Raw genomic sequence first — 22,164 nt, 5'->3', positions numbered from 1 at the left:
TGGAGTAGTCTGTGCTCCCCTCTGAGCCTCACAGCCTCATCCAAAAGTAAGGGGACTGGGCCTTGAACTGTGTACAAGGACCACATACTGTGGCTTCTGGCAAGGTCTCAGTTCTGTCCGGTGGTTGGGACAGCCTCTGCAACTTCTGTCTTCGTTCTGCCTGGCCTTGGCCTTCTGGGGCAGTACGTATTGTGGTAGAGGGAGGAGACACCCTTTTTGTCGCCCCCCCCCCCCCGGGGCCCCCCCGCCACAAAGCACACCCTGTTAATTGAGATCTGTTGGACCCGCTGAGTGGCTATGTCCCTACTCCAGTCCCAGCTGGAGCAGTCAACACGTGCTCTCATCAGTCCTCCTCCTAAGGCTGCTCTCTGGCTGCTGCAACTCAGGCTCCCACCACCCAAGGACACAGCCACACTTGTAACAACCTGAAAACCACCCAGGGATCAAAGTTTCCAGAATCTGCTGTCCCAGGGACCTACAAAATGTCCAATTGTGAGACCAGGGTACAAGGGCAGGGAGGGGGCCTGAGGGATTATTCTCCTCCATCTGGAAGGAACCCAGCTGTCCAGAGTGTCCTTAACATCATCACATGTGATCTGCCAGGAGCCCCTCGTGGGGCCAGCTTAGCCTTAGCCTGACCTGGGCTGCCAGGACTGGAAGTCAGCCACACAGTGAGGGGCATTGAGACAAACCCAGGTCATCCCATCCTGTCCCCCCTGGGCTGAGGTCTAGTGATGTAGAGCAGGGGGTTTCAACCAGTGATTCTGCCACCCCTTCCCCCAGGAGACATTGGACTCTGGAGACACTTGGTTGTCACACTAGGAGATACCTTACAGTGCACAGGACGGCAGCCACAACAAAGATCCATCCCCAAATGTCAACACAGTCCAGGTTGAGACACCTTGGTACAGAGGAGTCCAAGCTGAGGGTGCCCGGAGTCCAGGCTAGCTGGGAGAAGGGCTGTGCCCATGCTGCGTGGAGGGACAGGGCAGCAGGGGTCCCCACGGGGCAGTGAACTCAACCAAGGACTGAGTGAGTGGTGGCATGGGGTTTAGGCCAACATTTCTGCCCAGGATGAGAGCTTGTGCTCTTCCCTGGCACTCTCCCTACACCTGGCCTGCATCGTTTGTCCTCTGCTGCCTTGGCCAGAATGCCATGCCTTGCATTTAGGTCTGTTGAGACATTGTCCATCCAGGATGACTTCCAGGAGTCTGACCCAGAGGAGGATGTTTGCTCCTCAGCCAACACTGGGAGCGCCTTGGATCCTCCCTGGCATCAACCTGGAACTTTGCTCTCAACACAGATGGCAGGTGCTCGGAGAGGCTCTTTCTCTGCATTGACTTCACCACAGAGAGACCCAGGGACAAGAAGGTACGGGCCTTGGCTTTTATTGAAATTAGACCTGCGGGCTCCCCGGGCTCTTGGAGCCTAAATCTCCACTCAGTCTGGCCTACTAGGTACAAGTGGCTGACCTGAGCTGGAACAGGCTGCAAGGGCTTCTATTTTTTTTTTCCGTTCTTCCCACAGGACTTCCTCCTTCCTCCCCGCCTTGAGTCTTCCTGAGGCTGGCCCAAGCTCTGGTGCTGGGCAGCTGCTGGGGTGTGTCATTGTGGGGTGACTGCTGGTAGGGGCTGAGCCCTTCCTGTCTGGACCTGCCTCCTCCTGAGCCATCCTTTTCCCTCCTGTCCCCAGCTGGGACAGCCAGTCTTGGCACTCAGATCCCTATGGTCTCTCCAGAGCCCCAGAGCGGGTTCTCTTGCACAAAGGACATGTGGACTCCTCTGAGGCCCCCCAGGACCTCTTGGGCCTGAGCCCCAAGCCTTTGGAGGGACTAGGCTGGGAGGGGACACCCTTGGCTGGGTCCACGCTGGAACTGGAAGCTGAGGAAAGTAGGGGGAGACAAGTCACTCAAAGGGACCCAAGTGGAGGCTTCCAGGCCGTCCTATGAACCCCCCCCAACCCCCAGAACCTGGCATTCTTCAAAATACGAAGGGAGGGACAGTTCTGAAAGCCCATGAGGGAGGGAGGGAGGAAGAAGGAAACAGATGGTTCAAGCTGGAAGGACCCTTGTCTATTGACCCCCTCATTTTATAAATGGCCACACTGAAGATGGGGAACAGCAGAGGTGATGGTGGGGAGCTGTCCAAGGTCCCTCATTGAATGCAGAGGTGGGACAGGAACCCCCGAACCTTGGGAGTGAAGAAGGGCACATCTCGGTCCATCTGAGTCCCCAGCCAACCCTTCCCTGAGTCGTTCCCTCCTATCCCCAGCCCTGCCTCACCTGGACAGGTGCTCACCTGTATTTCCGAGGCTGTCCCTGGGCACTGGAGCTTCTGGAAGGTGTGAGTAGTGGCTGTTACCTGGGCCCAGAGTCCCCTGTGGCAGGTCTAGGGGCCAGGCCATGCCCTCAGGCCGTGGGAGGCAGCCCCTGGCCATGAGCCGGCCCAACCAGTGGCTCTCACACTGGCCCGCAGCCTGCATGTGGCCCGGCAGGTAGAGAGCCAGGCCCCGGAGGTGGCGCAGCCGGAAGTTCTTGGGCTTGCTTCCCTGGACACTGGGGCACTGCTGCTGCTGGGCCCCCAGCCCCCCCTCATAGATGTTGGGTGGTGTGTCGGGGTGGCTGGGATGTCCTCGGGCCCAGCTCACTGCATCTGCAGAGGGGAGAGCAGGAGGGTGGTGGCTGGCAGGCCGCAGCAGCCAAGAAGGGAGAGCACAGTCATATGCTCTAAGACTAGCTCGTGTGATGGGCTCCACTCGTGGCTTGCTGATGAGCCTCGGCCTACCTTTCCATCAAATGGGCTCAGTCCCCTGCCTCCCACCAACCCCCACCCAACATACTACTCCTCTTCCCTTTCCCAACCAACAGGAAGGTCTGAGAAGCCTGAGATGTGACACAAAGATCTCTTTCAGGATTTCAAGCCCTTTCTACCACTCCTTTTTGCCCCCTACCCTAGAAAGAGCATTCCGGTGTCAGTACAGAAATTGCACAGTGGGTCCGGGATCACACAGTCCAGGGTCACACAGCCTAGACCGGTGGCCATTCCCCTCTCCCAAGCATGCATGTCCCTGAGACCACTCTGGTGGCTTTGGGCCCAGGTCAGGATAGGAGGGCATCTCTCCTCCTGCCACTCCTCCCTGCAGCCCGGCACCTTCTCTTATGCGCAGCTCAGAGAACGCACAGACCAAGGCTTCCATGGAGGGCCAGTGTGGTGGGGGAGGAGCGGCTGGGCCTCCTGTGCAGCAGGGCTCTGCTCTCCCCCGCCTGGGTCTGCAGGTCTCCCATGGCAACCAGCTCTGTGATGTCAAACGGAAGACTCCCAGCCTTCCTGGACCCCCAAGTTTGGGAGAGGATGATATCTAGGGCTGGGGCAGGGTGGGTGGAGAGCAAGGGAAGGGGGTGGAACACTAGGGGAGGTCCCTGATCCTCTGGCTTGGGACAGGCCACACGAAACAGACTCAGCTCTTGCAGGTTGGAAAGTCACTCCCTGGGTGAACTCTTGAGGTCTCAGTTGGCTCCTCCATGGGTGGGAAATGAGGCTTTAGGAACAGACTTGGTGAGATCTGAGCCAGTGCTTTGAACCTGCTGAGAAGGTGGTTCTGGGTCGCTGAGCAAGTCACTTAAAAAATTGCACTGTCCATTGCCTTATAAGTAGATGATGGAGTATCATGTGGGTCATACCAAGTATAAGGATGTGGAAGAACTGGAGCTCTTGTGTACTGCTGAGGAGAATGTAAAGTGGTACCACTGCTTTGGGAGAGTTTCTTCAAAAGTTAAACTTTCACCTCTCCTCATTCATAGATGACAGGCTCTCATATAGGGAAAACATTAATTCACATGTAAAAACAAAACCTATTGGAGCTGATAAAAACCAGTAAAGATAAAAAGGTTCAGCTCATTAATTAATAGGATATAAGATCAACACACAAAAACTAATTGTATTTTTATGTACTAGCAAAGAACAAAAAGAATAAAACAGGAATAAATTTAAGGAGGTACAAGACAACACTGGAAACTACAAACTGCTAGAAAAAAGGAAAGACTTACAGAAATGAAAAGAATACTGCCCCCCAAATCTTTTGGATTGGAGGCTTAACATTGTTAAGACAGCAACATTCCCCAAAATGATCTATAAATTCAGTGCAATCCATATCAGAATCCCAATAGCCTTTTAGACAGAAACAGGAAAGCTGATCTTAACATTCATGTGGAATTACAAGCCAAATAACCAAATAATCTTACAAAAGAAAAGGTTTGAAGACTCCTTTTCCCTGATTGCAAAACTTACTATAATGCGACAATAACCAAAACAGTGTGGAATGGTATAAGGCTAGACATCTCAAACAATGTAATAGAAAAGAGAGTCCAAAAATAAAGTCATGCATCTATGATCAATTGATTTCAACAAGGCTACCAAGACCATTTAATGTGGTAAAAATAGTTGCTTCAACAAGTGGTGCTGGGATAACTGGATAGCTACATATGAAAGAATGAAGTTGGACCCCTACCTCACACCATTTACAAACATTAACTCAAAATACAACAAAGACCTAAATGTAGGAGCTAAAACTATTTAAAGAAAACGTAGGGGTAAATCTTCATGACCCCGGGTTTGGCGGTGGTTTCTTAGATATGGTAACAGAAGCACAAGCAACAAAAGAAAAAATAGATAAATTGGACCGCATCAAAATTGAAAATTTGTGTGCTACAAAAGACACTATCAAGAAATGAAAAGACAGCCTACAGAATGGGAGAAAATATTTGTAAATTACATATCTGATAAGTACAGTGTCCAGAATATGTAAAGGACACCTATAAACTCAACGAAATGGCAACCCAATTTAAAAATTAATGAAAAACTAGAAGACATTTCACCAAAAAAGATATACAAATGGTTAACAAGTACATGAAAAGATGTTCAACATCATTAGTCACTAGGGAAATACAAATTTAAACCACAGTGAGATACTACTTCACTCCACAAGGATGGCTATTAAAAAAAAAAGGAAAATGATAAGTATTAATGAAAATGTGGAGAAATTGGAACTCTTGGACATTACTGGTGGGGATATAAAATGGTGCAGCCACTGTGGAAAACAGTCTGGCAGTTCTCAACTAATTAAACACAGAACATATGACACAGTAATTTCACTCTCATGTACACACCACAAAGAATTGAGAACAGTTTTTTTTTTTTTAAAGATTTTATTTGGGGGAGAGCACAAGCAGGGGGAGCAGCAGAGGGAGAGGGAGAAGCAGACTCCCCACTGAGCAGAGCCCAACATGGGCCCTGATCCCAGGACTCTGGGATCATGACCCGAGCTGAAGGAAGACGCCCACTGACTGAGCCACCCACGTGCCCCAGTATGATTCCATTTATATAAAACTCTAGAAATATGCAAATCTACAGTGACAGAAAGCAGAGCAATGTTCCCCTGGAGTAGGAGGAGTGGGGCACAAAAAAACCAGGGGTGATAGATTTGTTCTGTCTTGATTCCCAAACTATATCACAGTATAGGATCAGAGGACTGCTACCCTTTAGGGACATGTTGAGAGTTTGCCCCAACTTAAAGCAGAACTGGTGGGCTTCCCATGGCCTATTGTGTGCACACAAGTCTGGAGTTAACCAACACCTGGCCCACAGCAGCCCTGAACTGGGCATCACATCCAGCACAGAGCATTGGTTGGGGGCGGGGTGGTGGTGGCAGGAAACAGACTACATGGCCTTTCCTCAAAGACCTTTCACCGAAGTGAGGCAACTTCATTCATTCATTCGGCCATCAGGTATTCCATACATTCTGGGACCTACGGAATGCCAAATACTATTATGGACGTGGGGAGGGTATCTGCTTTCAGGAGCTTGCTTGTTCAGACCAGAGACAAAAGAAGAAAAGCAAACGAGCTGTTTCCAGATCACACTGGGAAGAAAATAAAACAGGGTAACATGACAGGGAGGGGCTGGGAAGCATCTTCTTTGGTGTAGGCAGTCCAGAGGCTTCTTCACAAAGATCTGAAGAAGCTGGGAAGAGCACTCCCGCCCAGGGAACCGCGTGTGCAAAGGCCTGAGGCAGGAGGATGGTGGGTGTGTTTAAGGGAAAGCAAGCCGGAGCAGATGGAAGAAAGGGAGTAAAAGAAGACACAGCTAAGTGGTTTGAGTCTGATTTGAGCTGCAATGGGAAGCCATTGAATAGTTTTTGCTTTTTTAAGGGTTTTTTGTTTTGTTTTGTTTTTAGTCATGCTTATTGAGATACAATTTCAGATACGGTAAAATTGAGGGGTTTTTTAATGCCTAGTTCTATAAATTTTGGCAAACACCTGCTGTCATGTAGTTAGCACCACGATCAAGTTATAGAACAAGTCCATCACCCCCCAAAAAAATTCTTTTGCACCTAACTCCTCCTGGCAACCACTGATGTTTTTTGTCTTTATATTCTCATCTTTTCCAGATTGTCATATAAATGGAATCATACAGTACGTAGCCTTTTGAGTCTGGCTTCTTCCACTTAGCATAACGCTTTGGCCTTCCGCCATCGTTCTGTATATCAGTAGTTTGTTTCTTTTTTTATTGCTGAGTGGTAACCCATTATGTGGATATACCACAATTTTCTTATCCATTCATAAACAGAGAGCCACTTGAATGGTTTCAAGTTTTGGGAGATGATAAAGCTGCTATTTGTGTACAGGTTTTTGTGTGAAACTCAGTTTTTGTTTCTCTTGGGCAAACACTTGGGAGTGGGATTGCTGAGCCATATGTAAAATGTCTATTTATTTTTATAAAAAATTACCAGTTTTCCAAAGTGGCTGCACTGTTTTACATTCTCACCAATGATGTGAGAATGTAAAGTTCCTCCACATCTTTTCAAACCCTTGGCACTGTCAGGGTTTTTGTTGTTGTTTGTTGCTTTAACCATTCCGATAACTGCCTAGTGATACCTCATGTGTTTAATATGCATTTCCCTAATGACGAATAATCTTGAGCATCTTTTCATTTGCTAATTACTTGCCATATGTCTTCTTTTGTGCAGTATCTTTTATTTTTTTTGTCTACTTTCTAATTGGATTGTTTTATTGAGTTTTGAGAGTTCATTATGTACTCTGAATACAAGTCTTCCTATCACATATGTTTTGTGAATATTTTCTTCTAGGCTGTGGGCTATCTTTTCATTTTCTTAAAAATGTCTTGAGCAGTTTTAAATTTTGTTGAAGTCCAATTTATTTAAAAAATTTTTTTATTAAGATTTTATTTGAGAGAGAGAGAGTAAAAGATTGCAAGAGTGGGGAGGAGAGGAAGAAGCAGACTCCCCGCTGAGTAAGGAGCACGACGTGAGGCTCCACCCCACGACCCCGGGATCATGACCTGAGCCAAAAGCTGAAGGCAGACGCAGAACCAACTGAACCACCCAGGCGCCCTAAAAAACTTTTTTTTTTTTTTTTAAAGGATCATACCTCTGGTGTATTTAGGAAATCTTGCTTAACATAGTCACAGAACATTTCTAAGCTTTCTTCTAGAAAACTTAGTTTTTTTAAGTTTTACATTTAGGAAAGGGCGGAGGTTCATGTATTTGCATATGGATTTCCAACTGTCCCAAAACCATTTGTTGAAAGACTATTCTTTCTCCACTGAAGAGCACTGCCACCCTTGTCACACTGACCAGGTGCGTGTGGCTCCAGTTCAGGACTCTGTGGTCCAAGCGTTTGTGTGCGTGTCTCTTCGCCAGGGGAGGGCGGAAGGCGGCCAGCGGGTGGCAGTCCCTCCTCTGGGCCCGTCCTTCCGGGTCGCCACACTTCATTCCCCCCCACGCCCTTCTCGGTCGCCAGCCTCTCACCGTGGCTACGGGACAGGGAGGACTCCTAGGCGAGCGCCCAGCTGAGCAGGCCACGTCTCGCGCGCAGCTCTCCCCCCGCAGCCACTCTCTCCTTCCAAGGGCTCACGACCACGTCCCCGCCCCAAGACCTCGGTTGCCAAGATAGCTGCGGGCGACCGAAGACTCGGGCCGATTTCTGGCCTGTCGTGCAGCCCGAGAGAGCTGCGCATGCGCGGTCGCCGCCGGTCAGCCTGGGTCTTCGCTTCCCAGGTCCCCGGCTTCCCCTCTTCATGCCTTTGCCGTTTCTTGGGAGCCTAAGTCGCCGGCGAAGCCAGCGAGTTTACCCACGCCAGGGAGAAACGTGCTAGGCACAGGACCCAGGAGGGAGACCCGGCTTCGTGACATTATCGTACATTTTAGGGAGCTGAGGAAGAAACGAGAAGCAGTATGTAGAGCGCCTACCACAGCGTCAGGCACATAGTAGGTGCTCAGAATGTGTCCGCCAGTGCCAGACGTATGTTTGCAAAGTGTGTGAAGAGGACCCAGATGCCGTGACGCTCGCAGCCCCTCGGCATGGTCAGGCTCCTTTGGCGTACCCCTGACACCCCAGGCTGCTCGCTCCTGCGCGTGCGCACGCGCGCGACCGGGCCGCTTCGCCTCCCGTGCTGTTTGGCCCCCGCCGCGCGCCGTCTAGGGCTCCGTGCGTTGCCATAGAGCCCGTCTGCGCTGAGGGGCGAGCTGCCCAGACGCCGGGCTGCAGGGGATCGAGAGCACCATGTCTTTCCGCGACCTCCGCAGTAAGGGGGCCCTGCCCGCTGTCTCCTGCGGGTCCACAGCCCGAGTCCCCCCGCTTGGGCCCTTGCGGCTCCGGGGCGTCCCTGGCCGCTGCCGCCCCCCGGGCTGAGCGCCCCCGCCCGTTGTCAGCCCTGCGACCTGGCGGGAGGTGCTGTGTGTGCCCCTGGCCACGTGTGGTTAGGCGGCTGAAGAGCCGAAGTGTTAATTTTGTCTAATTTTAGGTGATCTGTATGGCCACATGGGGCTGCTTGCTACCGTGTTGTTAAACGCTGAGACCGCTTTCGAGTTGGGTTAGTGTAAGATCTCAGAGAAACGAACAAAACCGAGGAGCGACTGCTGCAGGATAATTGCGGGTGGCTTTTTTTTTGAGTTTTTACGGTCCGCCAGGGAGTTCCTCTTGTATGGGTGTGCGTCGTTTCATTGACTCCTCTGAACTACTGTGTGTTCTGTGTTTAGAGAGCAGGAACCGGGCAGGGAGGCCAGGGAACTCCGTCCAAGGACCCAGGCAGTGAGAGCTGGCGCTGGGGTTTGAATTCGGTTTATCTGACTTCCAAAGCCTGCGTCCTCCCTAAAGGGATTGTCGAGGAGAAGGGAACCCAAGTGCCTTTGCTAGGAGAGTGGGGACGTGGAATGGAGATAAACGAATTAGTTACTACTACTGTGGGGGCACCTGTTAACACACCAGGCGTTTTACATTCAATATCTGATTTTCGTCATTTGTACTGTGAGGCGGGCAGTGTGATCCCTGCATGAAATACTTGGAGGCACAGAGAGGTCAAGTAACTTGCGTTAGGTCACGCAGCTAGAACTGGGTGGAAAGCATGGTTGGAGCCCTGGCTCTGTGAGTCAAAAATCCTTTGCTTATTATGAGCTTCATTTTGCACATCTGAAGCTGATTGGCTAACCAGCACCTCCTGCATAGATGTAGCAGGTGATTGCCAATTTGGTGTGATCCCAGCGTGTCTTTACTGCCAGTTTTCTAACGAATTGCAGGACGTTTCACCATTAACTATTACTCCTTTCAATTAGGAATCGTCTTTTTCTACCATGTAAATCTAGGGAAAGAGGCATCACATTTTATTGACACACCTAGTAGCACCATAGTGTGAATTATGCCCTCTGGGATTTGAAGGTTCTTGGTGACTCTGTGTTGTAGAGAAAATTCTCTCCTCCTCAGGGCCCAGGCCAGTGTTCTGCTAGGGGACACTAAATGCAGTTGTGCTGGAAGGAAGGTGTAAGAAAGGGATTTCTGAACGTTTTGACCTTAAATGAATGCCATACATTTGTGCAGTTTATGGTAAGAATCGTAGTCAAATTGTCCCCATTTTGCAGAATTAACAGAACTTGACTACTACTTAATGGGAAGAAGTATTTAGGCAATGCCTGGCTGTGTGGTGGGAAGTCTGCCGCTTTATTGACCATCAGTTTATTCACATTTACCAAAAAACAGTGACAGGGCCCTCTGTGCCCCTGCTCCTTTCTTTGCTCGTACTTTCTGTTGCCTGGTGAGATACAACCTAATCTCCAGTGCCCAGGTAGCTTTTCTGTGAATGTTGTTGAGATGTTTTAAACCTTCAGGAAGAGCAAGGACAGGCATTATATATAGCCAGAAGCGCACTGAACGTAGATCTTGGCATGTTGTGGAAATGCAAAACGTGTTTCTTGTGTTCATTTTCCCATTTTTCTTAAAGCTTAGTGACCACAACCTCCGGTTTCAGCAAGTATTAGTATTATTGTTTCTTGTTCTGGTTTATAAGAAAATCTAAATATTGCTGTATGGTTCATCTGGTCTCTTTAAGATTTCTTTAAATACAATGCAATTAACATTTAAAATTTGTTATTAAGGTCCTATATGCTCACTAAAAAAGATAAAGAAGATGGGGTGCCTGGGTGGCTCAGTTGGTTAAGTGTCGGCCTTCTGCTCAGGTCATGATCCCAGGGTCCTGTTCAACCGGGAGCCTGCTTCTCCCTCTGCCCCTCCCCCTGCTTGTGCTTTCTCGATCTCTATCAAATAAATAAAATCTAAAAAAAAGATTAAAAAAGAAAACTCCAGAATAACTCAGGTGAACTTCGCCCTACCACCATCACCCCTAAACATAACCATCGTTAACACTGAACATGTATTTTTTTTAAGATTGATTTATTTGAGAGAGACAGAGAGCACGCGCCCGTGCTTGTGAGGGGGCCTGGGCGGAGAGAGAGGCAGAGAAGCAGACTCCCTGCTGAGTGTGGAGCCCATGCAGGGCTTGATCCTGTGACCCTGAGATCCCTGAACCAAGATCAAGAGCCAGAATCTCAACCGACTGAGCCACCCAGGAGTTCCAAAGTATTTTTTCTTTATAACATTTTATAAAACCAGGTATTTCTCATTTTGAGTGGTAAAGAGAAAGATATCCAAGAGGGAAATGCCATACCAAAGAGAAAAATTCTATTCACAGCCAATCCCTAAACCCAATTGTAATCTACATCTTCCCCCTTTTCCTCCCATTGAACTTAAATGTTTTTCAGGAAGGAGATTATGTATTGTAACGTTCATCTCCTTTTTACTTTCCCTCTTAGAGACTTGATCAATAATCCCTAAAACTGTCAATACGTTGGGAATAAAAAGGTAAAGCAAGGAAAGTATCTAAGTAAATAAGTAGTTGCTCTTTGATGGGGAACTGACTGAACTGTATTTTACCTTTGGACAGATTTTACAGAGATGATGAGAGCCTTGGGATACCCTCGCCATATCTCTATGGAAAATTTCCGCACACCGAATTTTGGACTTGTGTCTGAAGTGCTGCTTTGGCTTGTGAAACGGTTAGAAATGTACTTTATTAAGGTCTAAGAATGAATGCTATATTTTATTCAATAGGCACCTATTGAAACTGGATACTGTGGTGAAGCAAAAGGAAGAGTTCAATAAATTTTGAGTTTGACAGACTCATTTGTAACCTTTTCAAAATCAGTTGAGTATAGAGAGTGCTGTGGGAGAAGGGAATATACCAGACAATGGTAAAAGGAGATATCTCAGTTAGAAGCTGACACTGGGCACTGGTCCAAACTCCTCTTCACGCTCTCACTTTTGTCAGGGAGTGACCAGGATCTCTTCATACACTGTAATGACTATACTGAAGTAGAAATCATTTAGATTCAGATTTCATTTTCTGTGAAAAATTAATATGATTCAGGGTTGGCGAACTTTTCTAAGGAGATCCTAAATATTTTAGGTGTTGCAGGCTACATAAGATCTTTGTTGCATATTGTTCCATGTGTTTTGTTTGTGATAATCCTTTAAAAATGTAAAAACCCTTCTTAGCATGCAGGCTGTACAGGAAGAGACCAAGGGCTGCAGTCTGCTGACCCCTGGTGGGTCATCAGTAACTCGAAGAACTCCAGTAACTCTGCTGCTTCTCAGGCTAACCCTGGGTCAAGGTTAGCCGTGGGTCAAGGGCTGTCAGCCAGAGTGATAGTTCTAATTATTTTAGTTAAGCTTTGAGGTCTGAGATAATTTTGTAAACTGAGCCCCAAATTTGATTTTTGAAATCACTTAAATTTGTTCTTAGGTGAGGATTTACACCCTTGGGTGCATTTTATGCTGCTTTTTTAGTCTCTCTTAATCTTCTTACCTTAGCCAGGGACTCAGAGAGCTTTCTGTTAGAACCTCTCAGTTGCCTACTTTCTCTTTTGTGGACTTTGAATTTATTAACTTGTCTTCTCTTTCTCTCTCTCTCTGAAAGATACGAACCTCAGACCGACATCCCTTCTGATGTTGAGACTGAACAAGACCGCGTTTTCTTCATTAAGGCCATTGCCCAGTTCCTGGTTAGTTGACAGTTATTTGCTGGAGTTGGAATATTAAGTACATGACAGATGAGTCCCAGCTGGGGCTGCTTTCACGTTTCTAAGCCCATCCAGTCACCAGCTTCCTGTGGAGGCATTTCGCCAGCACAGGTTTTTGGGGTTTTGTTTTTAATTCATTATTTGTTAAGAATTCTAGGGGCGCCTGGGTGGTGCAGTCGTTAAGCGTCTGCCTTCGGCTCAGGGCGTGATCCTGGCATTACGGGATCGAGCCCCACATCAGGCTCCTCTGCTATGAGCCTGCTTCTTCCTCTCCCACTCCCCCTGCTTGTGTTCCCTCTCTCGCTGGCTGTCTCTGTCAACTAAATAAATAAAATCTTTAAAAAAAAAAAAAAAAGAATTCTATTTAGTTAGTTTAGATTAGGTAATACACATCATGTTTCAAAATTTTTTCTTAATTATGAAACGGTATAGAGTAAAATGACTTTTTATCCTGTCTGCCATTGACCCAGTTCATCCCCAGTTTCATCCTCCAGAGTTTCTTTCCACATAGACGAGCAAACACAATATACATGCTCTTCCCTTCCTTTTACACAAATGGCAGTGTACGGTATACCACTGCTTAGAATCTGGCTTTCTTCACTCAATGGTACATTTTGGAGAACTTTCCAAATACATATCCAGTTTCCTCATTCTGTCTTATACCTGAGTAGTATTGCTTTCATGAATATACCATGATTTATGTAATTTATGTAACATAGGTGTTTAGATTGTTTGTGACTTTTGCTCTTTGGAATTGTGCTGTAGTGAATAACCTGTACATATCATTTTGTGACAATATCCCTAGGATAAGTTCTTAGGAGTGGAATTGCTGTGTCAAAGATGGGTGGATATGTAATTTTATTGTCATTTACCAAATAGCTCTCCGTCAAGATTGTATCAGTTTACACACCCACTTGCAATGCTTGAGTCACTTGGAAGTTTGACTCAGTACAATCAGGTTATTAAAGAGAGATTTTTCAAATTTACCTACATGGGATTCGATTTAGATTTTACATGGAAAGGGCCTTACACTATTTTTTTTTTTCTGTCTGAAAATAGGCCACCAAGGCACATATAAAACTGAATACCAAGAAGCTTTATCAGGCAGATGGGTATGCGGTGAAAGAGCTTTTGAAGATCACCTCTGTCCTTTATAACGCCATGAAGACCAAAGGGATGGAGGACTCTAAGATAGGAGAGGAGGACGTCAACAAATTCAAGTTTGATCTTGGCTCAAAGGTAAGGGCAATGAAAGGCTCCCAGTGTGGGATAGTGTATTTATTTCTTAAACTCTGAAATGGAACATGTCACATACTCAAGTCATCGCTTCTTTCCTTACTCCTTGACTGAGAGCAGTTTGTCAGTTCTATGCTCACCAGCATTTGGATACAAACAGAAGTCACAATAAATTAATCCAGCTACTTACTGAAAGCCCGCTATATGCCAGGCACAGTTTGGATGCTGGGGATACAGGCATCCCCAGCTGGGGAACAGCAAGACAGAAATCCTCTGTTAGGCTCAGTGGGGGAGTCAGACTAAACCACAAAGCAGAAGGAATGGCAGGTCAGAGGTGATCAGCGTGTGGGGCATGGTAAAGCAGGGCTGGGGCAGGTGTCTTTAGCAGTGAGATGGGATGGGTGACTCCTTCAGCAGAGATCCGAAGGAGGGAAGGAGCAAGCCATGCAGCGGAGGGGGGAAGGTATCCTCTGATAAAAGTATGCTTGTGTGTTTGAGGAAATGGGGGGGGCATTCGAGGAGAGTGTGAGAGCTCGGAGGGGGGCGGTGATGAACCCTGCCCTGTGGTGCCTGCACAGCCACTGTAGAGAGATTGACTCTGAGGTGGAAGATCATTCCTTTTTGAGCAGAGAAGTACATGATTCGAAACTTCATATTAAAAGGATACTTCTGGCTGCTGGGTTGAGATAAGACTGATGGGGGGTGAGGGTGCAAGCTGACCTGTTAGAAAGCAAGAGATGACAGTGACTTTGCACAGAGCTGTTGGTGATGTCAGGTGCTCAGCTGAGATGGGAGAGAGCCGAGTTGCCAGGTATCAGAGGACTTGATGAAAGCAGCCAGCCAAAAATGAAAGTTAAGTCTTTAATCACTTACTATGATGGTTTGGTCAGGGGGCTAAAAGCAGAGGAAGCGTCACCCCTCCCTCCTGCCATGCTGTTCCTTTTTCTCCCAGGAGATGGCACACCCGTTAAGGGGTTGTCTCCTGAGAGAGCTCTGAACAAAAGGCTCTGGCAGTTTTATGCACCCTGAGGTGGGGGAGGACTAGGTGTGGAAGAGTGTCCTCAGGTTTTCTCCCCAGCTCCCCCGCAAGGAGGCCGAGGCAGAGGCTCTAAGAGGACTTCAGCCCGCCATGAAGAGACCTGGGAGTGAAGGCCCCAGGGCTAGGAATGCACATAATGAAACACGAGGGGGTCAGAGGCTCTGAGTCCTTGACTGCCACTCCTTCAGAGCCTGCAGTGTCCTGCTGTGCCTCAGCCGGTGTGAGCCTGGGCACAGGTCCCCCCATCAGGCCAGCCAGGGAAAACCTTTGTGATCACCTGTGGTCCAGCTGGAGAAATCACACCTAGGTTTTTAACCAGGAGCCAGACGACTCAGTGGAAAGAAGTGGCCAAGGGTTAGAACCTAATTTGAACACATACTTTGTGGAGTTGGGTGTTGGTTGAGAGAAAACAGACCATGCAAGGAAGATCCTGCAGCCACACTGTCTTCTAGAACTTTCTGTGATGACGAATGTGTTCTCTGTGCCATACTGTAGCAGCCACTAGCTACCCGAATAACCGGATTCCAAATTTTATTTAAATTTAAATAATTTAATGTTGAAAAGTCCACGTGTGGCAAGTCCACACTGTTTTAGCCATCATAGCTCTGAAGTTTTTGGTCTGAGCACCTGCACAGGTGAAGTTGCCTTTACTGAAGTAGAGGGGAGTGTGGGGAGCAGGCCTGGTGGGAAAGGCAGGGAGTTTGGGTTGGAACACGTTCAGTACGACATGTCCAGCCTCAGGTCATAGAAAGCATTACAGCCACAAGCTTAGGACGAGTGTGAGTAGAGAAGAGTTCAGGGGACTGAACTCTGATGGCCTCCAGGGCTGGGAAGCCGGGGAGATGGTGAGCCTCCTGCAAAGGAAATGGGACGTTTGCTGCTATGAGGTGGTTTGGGGCGGGGGAGCTGGAGCTGGAGGGAGTGGAACCCTGGAGGACTAAGGAAAGGGGAAGAAAGTCAGCAGCTGTGAATGCAGAGGGAGACCTGCTGCTGGTGGTTTGGAATGAAAGAGAGGTGGGAATTGGAGAGAGGAAGAGTGAACAGAGCAAGGAAATGTTTGGGTTCTCTGGAAAAGTTACCATATGCAAGGAAGTGGGGGTGACCTGCGAATCCTAAGAAAGCAGCTTGTGCTCAGGGCTAGAGGCTGGCCTCTTCGCAGCATAGCTGCCACCCTCGCGGGAGCGGGCACTACCATGGGGCTGTGTGCAGGTTAACTCAAGGGAGCCTCAGCAGCCCTGCGCCGTGCCGTCCAGGGGTGGAGAGCCAGGGGGCAGCAGGGTTCTGCAGTAGCAAATGTGTCTCTCAGGTGCCCCTCTGGTCGCCCTGCTACTGTCAGGGTCCTCTGTTGTGACCTTGTCCAAATAGGAAGCCTGTCACCTTCACCCTCCTACAGTTAGTTCCTGGTTAAAGATTATAGTCGACTTGAGATTTGGATTTTCAAAGAGACCCAGATGTCCTGGGAGTGCTCCTCCCCAGGATGTAAATATGTGTCTTGTGGAAAACATGTTCAGTAGTCCGGTATCCTGATGGGAGGCAGGAATTGATATAAACTGGTTGTTTCTTTTTTTAATTTTTTTAAAAAGATTTTATTTATTTGAGAGAGAGCGAGCACGCACGAGCAGTGGGGAAGAGCAGAGGGAGAGGGAGAAGCAGACTCCCCGCTGAGCAGGGAGCCCGATGAGGGACTGGATCCTGACATCGTGACCTGAGCCGAAGGCAGACGCTTACCTGGCTGAGCCACCCAGGTGCCCCAAACTGGTTGTTTCTGAATGTCTATTAAAAACTTGCCACTGAGGTTTCTGTTTTTGATATTTTCCCTCCAGATTGCAGATTTGAAAGCAGCCAGGCAGCTTGCTTCTGAAATCACCTCCAGAGGAGCATCTCTGTATGAGCTGCTGGGCAAGGAAGTAGAGTTGAGGGTGAGCCGTGTTCAAATGCTTACATACTTCCTCAGCTAAGCATTTTTCAAGGTTTTCTTTCCAATTTTGCTTTTCCCTGGCCTTCTCATTTCATCACACTGTACCTGATTAAATGAGATAATGTGCAGGGAGGTAATAGTGTTAGCTGCTCTTCCTGCTTCTAGTGGCCGCTGGTCTGTGTTTAATAGCTTTGACTTCTGGTTCAGGAATGGCAGTTATGTAGCATGTTGCTGGAACTTTCCTCCTTGTGCCCATGGCAGACTTTCCTGGTCATGGTGTTTTTCCTGGAGAACTTAACATTTCTACAGAGTGCTTTTCTGAGCCCATGGTTCCCAAACCTTTCTCCTGTGTGGAATCCTGTGGGGACCTGTAAAAACTACTGAAACCTGGCTTCCATGCCGGTGTCATTGGTTTGGAGTGGACCTGGGCATTGGGAGTTATAAATCTTTGGTGATTCTAATGTGCAGCAGAGTTGGGCAGCCCATGACCTAGGCAGTCACTACCCCTCAGTTGAAGTTGATGTCACCATTAAAATTTATTTGCAATCCTTGTTCTGGTCAATGCCAACCGAGAAGAAAGCTTCATCTACTATGTTTACCGAGCTGTTTAATAAGAGTATGGCTCCTAAAACCCCTGTAGAGCTCCTGTAGTCCTTTTAAATCACCTGATATCTAAGCTGTCCCCCATACCAGTGAATCAGAATGTCTGGGGGTGAAAGCCAGTCATCCAACCTTTTTTTCCCCCAAGATTTATTTATTTGAGAGAGAGAGAGGGAGGGACAGGGAGGGAGAGATGCACGAGCAGGAGGGGCAGAGGCAGAGGGAGAGGGAGAATCTCAAGCAGACTCTGCACTGAGTATAGAGCCCAATGTGAGGTTAGATTTTGCAATCTTGAGACCATGACCTGAGCTGAAACCAGAAGTTGGTCGCTTAACCAACTGTGCCTCCAAGGTGCCCTCCAGTCATCCAGCTTTTAAAGATCTCCAAGTGATTCCAATGTGCAGCAGAGTTTGGGACCCACTGGTTTAAGAAGAAATGGAGTATTGTTTAATTCTTACCTGTAAGGATTAATGCGTTTGAAGTATACATGCTCACCTCTAGTGTTTTTAAGTTAAAGTCATCGGATTCATTTTATTCCAGTCAGGTATGTCAGCCATGACCTCTTTCTCACTGCCTGGCCTGTGTTCTGGCATCACTCCTGTGGTGTAATGGTATTTTTTCCTCTGGCTTTTCATTTCTGCCCCAGGAGTGGACTGGAAGCCGGGGACTGGGGTGCCAGCTCACCATCGTTGATACGTTAGTCTGGTGGTTGCCACCTGGTGACGGGCAGCTGAAAAGGAACAAAACCGCCACTCCTATCTAATAGCTAATTTAGATGACTAACAAGGCAGCTCCAGGCTTTCTGTGTTTTCTCTTCATAGTTGTGTGCGTGTATTTAGCAGTCTTAGAGACAGACCTGTCAAGAGCTGGTTACTTGATGAATGCCACGGATCTGTGGCTTCATTGTGAGACTTCAACCAGGATTCCACTGGGGACTCTTGGCACCATCCTCTAATGAACTGAAATAATCAGTGGCCAAAGTGTTGCCATTGGGGCCATGAATATGGTGCTTCTCAAATTCTGTATATACCTGTGATCTGAGGAAGATCCCCTAACCGTACACTCAACCATTCCTGGAGGACTAGCACCAACCACAGAGAGGCAAGGCACCATGCTCTGGGACCTTGAGTAGGTCATAATCCCTGCCCTCCATTGTTTTCCACCCGTGCGGGAGCTGAGGGGTACCGTGGAATAAAGGAAGCCCAAGATAGAGTTTGGGAAAGTGCTGCAGGAACCTCATAACTGCATTGGTGTTGAAATCCCATGTCTCAGAAGTTCCTAGCACTGGTATGATAGGCACAGATGCCTCCCTTGATTGGTTGGTGGTTGGTGGTTAATGCTTGGGGCAGGGCCAAGGTGACTCCTCTCATTGATTGCAGTTGGCAGTGACAGGCAACTTAGAGGAAATTAATCATAGGAAAGATCATAGGAGCTGGCGGGGGATTCAGACAGCAGGTTGAGCTGCCCTTGGTTTGGGGTTCACCTGAACGAATATAGGTAAAGAAGCAAATTTGGGAGAAAAAAATGATGGGTGTAAGCTCAGTTTTGCCCCTGGTGTTGTGGGGATGTGGGGCCTGTAGATGGGGAAGGCCTGGGGCACTGGACGGAGGCCAGGTTGGCAGTAGAATTACCAACTGAGGCCTGGCTGGCTCATTTGGTGGAGTATTTGACTCTTGATCTCAGGGTTGTGAGTTCAGGCCCTGTGTCGAGTGTAGAGAGTACTTAAAGAAAAAGACGTTTGGAAGAGGTGCTAGAAGAAGTGGTTTTGCATCAGAGATGCACCCTGTAATGGAACTTTAGAGAACTAGTCTCTAAGCCATATCCAGATCTGGGATTGGTTTTGAGAATTCCTTTTCCAAAAGTACATGTAATTTCATTTCATTGTTTCTCATAGAAACTGAGAACAGAAGCAATTGCCAGACCTCTGGAAATCAATGAGACTGAAAAGGTGATGAGAATTGCAATAAAAGATATTTTGGTAAGATTATTTTCTTTTATTTAATGTTTTTGTGCCTGGGACTTGAAAATACTGATTTATTCCCTGCCTCCTTAAGACAGAACAACGCTCGGCCTAGTGACAGAGAAGGGGTATGATTGTGGGGAAATGGAAAATGCGGAGGATATTCTAGGGTACCTAGGTTACTTCTGTTTTTTTCCCCTTGTTACAAATGTGAACAACTTCTCCCTAAAAATTTGTCAGTTTTAGTAATTTAATAATTTGCTTAAATTCTTCAATAATTTTCATAAGTAATGCTCTATTTAATGGACTCTTCACACCTTAACCACTTCCTCACTGCTGGGCATTTAAGTGATTTTCAGGTTTTCCTTTTTTTTTTTTTTTTGGTGCTGAAACCTGGGCACGGAGATTTCTTTCTCTCTCTTTTTTTAAAGATACATTTATTTCAGAGCATATGAGCTGGGGGAGGGACAGAAGAGAGGGAGAGAGAATCTCAAGCAGACTCCGTGCTGAGTGCAGAGCCTAATGCGGGGTTGATTCCACGACCCCAAGATCATGGCCTGAGCCAAAACCAAGGGTTAGACGCTTAACTGACTGAGCCACCCAGGTGTCCCACTGATATTTCATATTTGAGGAGCACATACTTTTAAAAAATTGCTTGTATTTTTGAAGTCAGATAAATTCACTAGGTTTAATCTGACTGATTCAGAGAAATAGTTGCCATCAGCGTGAGTCGTTCAGAAACTCACCTTGTCTTCCTGTGAGAGTGAACTCGTGTCTCTTGTGGGATTTTTAAAGCACTTAGAGGAAATAGATAGTGATATGATTATTTTCATGATAACATTTTGGAAATGATTAGTGTATTTAGTTGAAAAAAATTCAACCATAAATAATGAAAGTGGTTGCTTCCAAGTATACACTGTCTTTGACGGTAGCAGAGAGCGTCTGGGCTCCTTCGATGACTTCTTTATGGACCCATAGCATCTCAGAGACCTGCAAGTTAACGGTCACTGAGCCTTTGTGGGGCACGACACATTGTGCCAAAGTACTGGTGGGGAACCCATGTTGGGCATCAGGAGCTTAAGGCGGAGTCAGAACATGAGAACTTGGAAGGCAGTCACACACTCAGCTGGCTGCATTCCAGACACGGTTCCTAACGGCAGGTTGCACTGAGCCACAGGCCCAACCTGGCCAGCTTTCCAGATGAGATGAGTGTGAAGACCGTGTATTCATTCTGATTATCCCTTGTCAGATGAACTTGCTCTTGTGACACAACAGGGAGGCCTGTGGGTTTTGTCTGTGATCTCTCTTCCCCTTCACTCTCTTTCTCTGCCCCTGCTGCCTATGCTCCCTCCAAAAGCCAGGCCACGGGGTGCCTGGATGGCTCAGTTGGTTAGGCATCTGCCTTCGGCTCGGGTTGTGATCCCGGGATCCTGGGATCAAGTCCTACGTTGGGCTTCCTGCTCAGCACAGAGTCTGCTTCTCCCTCTGCCCCTCCCCTCTGCTTGTCCTCTCTCACTCTCTCTCTCTCAAAATAAATAAAATATTTTTAAAAAAACAAGAAAAAAAAACCAAAAGCTAGAGCCACTGAGGGAGCCGCTTTCTTGCTGACGTCACGTAGTGGTTTCTCTGCTTGAGTCTGTAGTTGAGGTGTACTTGCCAGTGGGAGGGAAGAGGAACCTTCTCCCTCAGTCCCGGCAGGCAGTGGTTGAGGCTGGGACCACCTCATGTTTCTTTTTGTCCCCTCCTAAATAAAGCCATACTTGTGGGTGCATATGTTCTGTGAGGCAGGTATACGTAATGAGGAGAGTGAGCTTAACATGCGAATAAAGGCACACGGACAGTCGACAGTGGTATGGAAGCCGTGTGAGCAAGTGAGCCGCGCCAGAGACCGGGCCTGCTCCCCTCAGCTCAGGACACTGTTCTTTCCATCTTCATTTGTTTTCCTGGGCACAAACACCCTCTTCTTGTGGAAAAAGGATGATCATTTTTTCTGGGCCTGTGTGACCTCTGGTCTGGAAATAGTTGGCTGACTGAGTGATGGCTTGGGGGAGGGTTTGCTTTCTGTGTTTACTTTGCTTTTATGTAGTATGATGTCGCTGTGCCTGAGGCGCTGTGGAATTCCTCTCTTCCAGGAGTCAGGTGGGGGTTCCTCACTGGCACATCGTCTCATTCATTTCCTGTTCAATGCAGGCGCAGGTGCAGAAGACTAAAGATCTGCTCAATAACGTGGCCTCTGACGAAGCGAATCTAGAAGCCAAAATCGAGAAGAGGAAATTGGAACTGGAAAGAAATCGGAAGCGGCTCCAGACTCTGCAGAGTGTCAGGTAGAGATGAGAACCCGAGGCGTGGACGGGAGTTGTCCTCAGAAGTTAAAGCAGGGTGAGGCCGTGTGGTCAGTGGCGGCAGCCCCTCGGGCATGAGGCCATCTGGACAGAGAGTGTGAGGGCCACGCACACTCTAACTAGCTCTGCCAAATTCATTGTCTTTGCTGCTTGCAGTATGCCTGGGAAACTGCTCAATTCTGAAACCTGCTTTTCCCTCTGAACCTCCTTCCGGCTTTTACAGCTTCTTGGAATGCAGGGCAGAGTAAGTGAATCTAGATGGTGCAAGTTATGCCAGGCTCGAGGTGGAAACAGAAGCATACCCCCATTTCTTGGTCTGAGTACATTTTAGACCTTTATAATTCTTCACCAGTAATTCATCTTTCTTTTGACTTTCCCTCTCAAAGTACTTTTTTCCAGGGAATATGAATGGACAGTGGTGGTGCACAATGCCTTCCTGGTCTTTGGAGCCTTTCAAGTGGGTTCCTCACATTTTCTTGGAGTCTTTCTCTCTCTCGTTTTGCACCCTCCTTCTCTTGCTACGTCTCTTTGTATTCTTTCTCCTGCACTACTACTCTTCTTTTTCATTCTCCCTTTATTTTTCTCTCTTCATCCATCTGTGTAGCTGCTGCATCTGTCTGACTGTTGTGCTCTTTGGAGGTACTGG

The 22,164-nt window shown here is 47.6% G+C and overlaps 2 protein-coding genes across 6 annotated transcripts in view; one reads left to right on the top strand and one right to left on the bottom strand.

Annotated features, from left to right (window-relative positions):
- Positions 1-1,205: 1,205 nt before the first annotated feature.
- CUNH16orf90 (chromosome unknown C16orf90 homolog) lies at positions 1,206-2,790 on the bottom strand (the record flags this gene model as incomplete). The annotated part of the gene is made up of 1 exon (XM_040635428.1): positions 1,206-2,790. A coding segment is annotated over one exon (513 nt), but the record flags the coding sequence as incomplete, so codon positions are not given.
- A 4,460-nt stretch (positions 2,791-7,250) lies between these two features.
- The window catches only part of CLUAP1 (clusterin associated protein 1), a 30,991-nt gene continuing 16,077 nt past the window's right edge, over positions 7,251-22,164 (top strand). Inside the window, exons 1-8 of one of the 5 annotated variants that reach the window (XM_040635427.1) lie at positions 8,531-8,600; positions 11,158-11,206; positions 11,289-11,400; positions 12,321-12,405; positions 13,483-13,662; positions 16,522-16,617; positions 19,111-19,194; positions 21,367-21,500. In XM_040635427.1, the coding sequence (XP_040491361.1) occupies positions 11,300-11,400; positions 12,321-12,405; positions 13,483-13,662; positions 16,522-16,617; positions 19,111-19,194; positions 21,367-21,500 (680 nt within the window). In that variant the 5' untranslated portion in view covers positions 8,531-8,600; positions 11,158-11,206; positions 11,289-11,299. Of the gene's footprint in view, positions 8,380-8,473; positions 8,601-11,157; positions 11,207-11,288; positions 11,401-12,320; positions 12,406-13,482; positions 13,663-16,521; positions 16,618-19,110; positions 19,195-21,366; positions 21,501-22,164 lie in introns of those variants that run through there. The other 4 variants (XM_008696821.2, XM_040635426.1, XM_008696820.2 and 1 more) reach the window with 4 other exon arrangements.

This window comes from Ursus maritimus, unplaced genomic scaffold, assembly GCF_017311325.1.
Source record: "Ursus maritimus isolate PB19 unplaced genomic scaffold, ASM1731132v1 scaffold_2, whole genome shotgun sequence".
Taxonomy (NCBI): Eukaryota; Metazoa; Chordata; class Mammalia; order Carnivora; family Ursidae; genus Ursus; species Ursus maritimus.
Note: the sequence above shows the minus strand (reverse complement) of the source record. Positions and strands in the feature narration are given on the sequence as shown.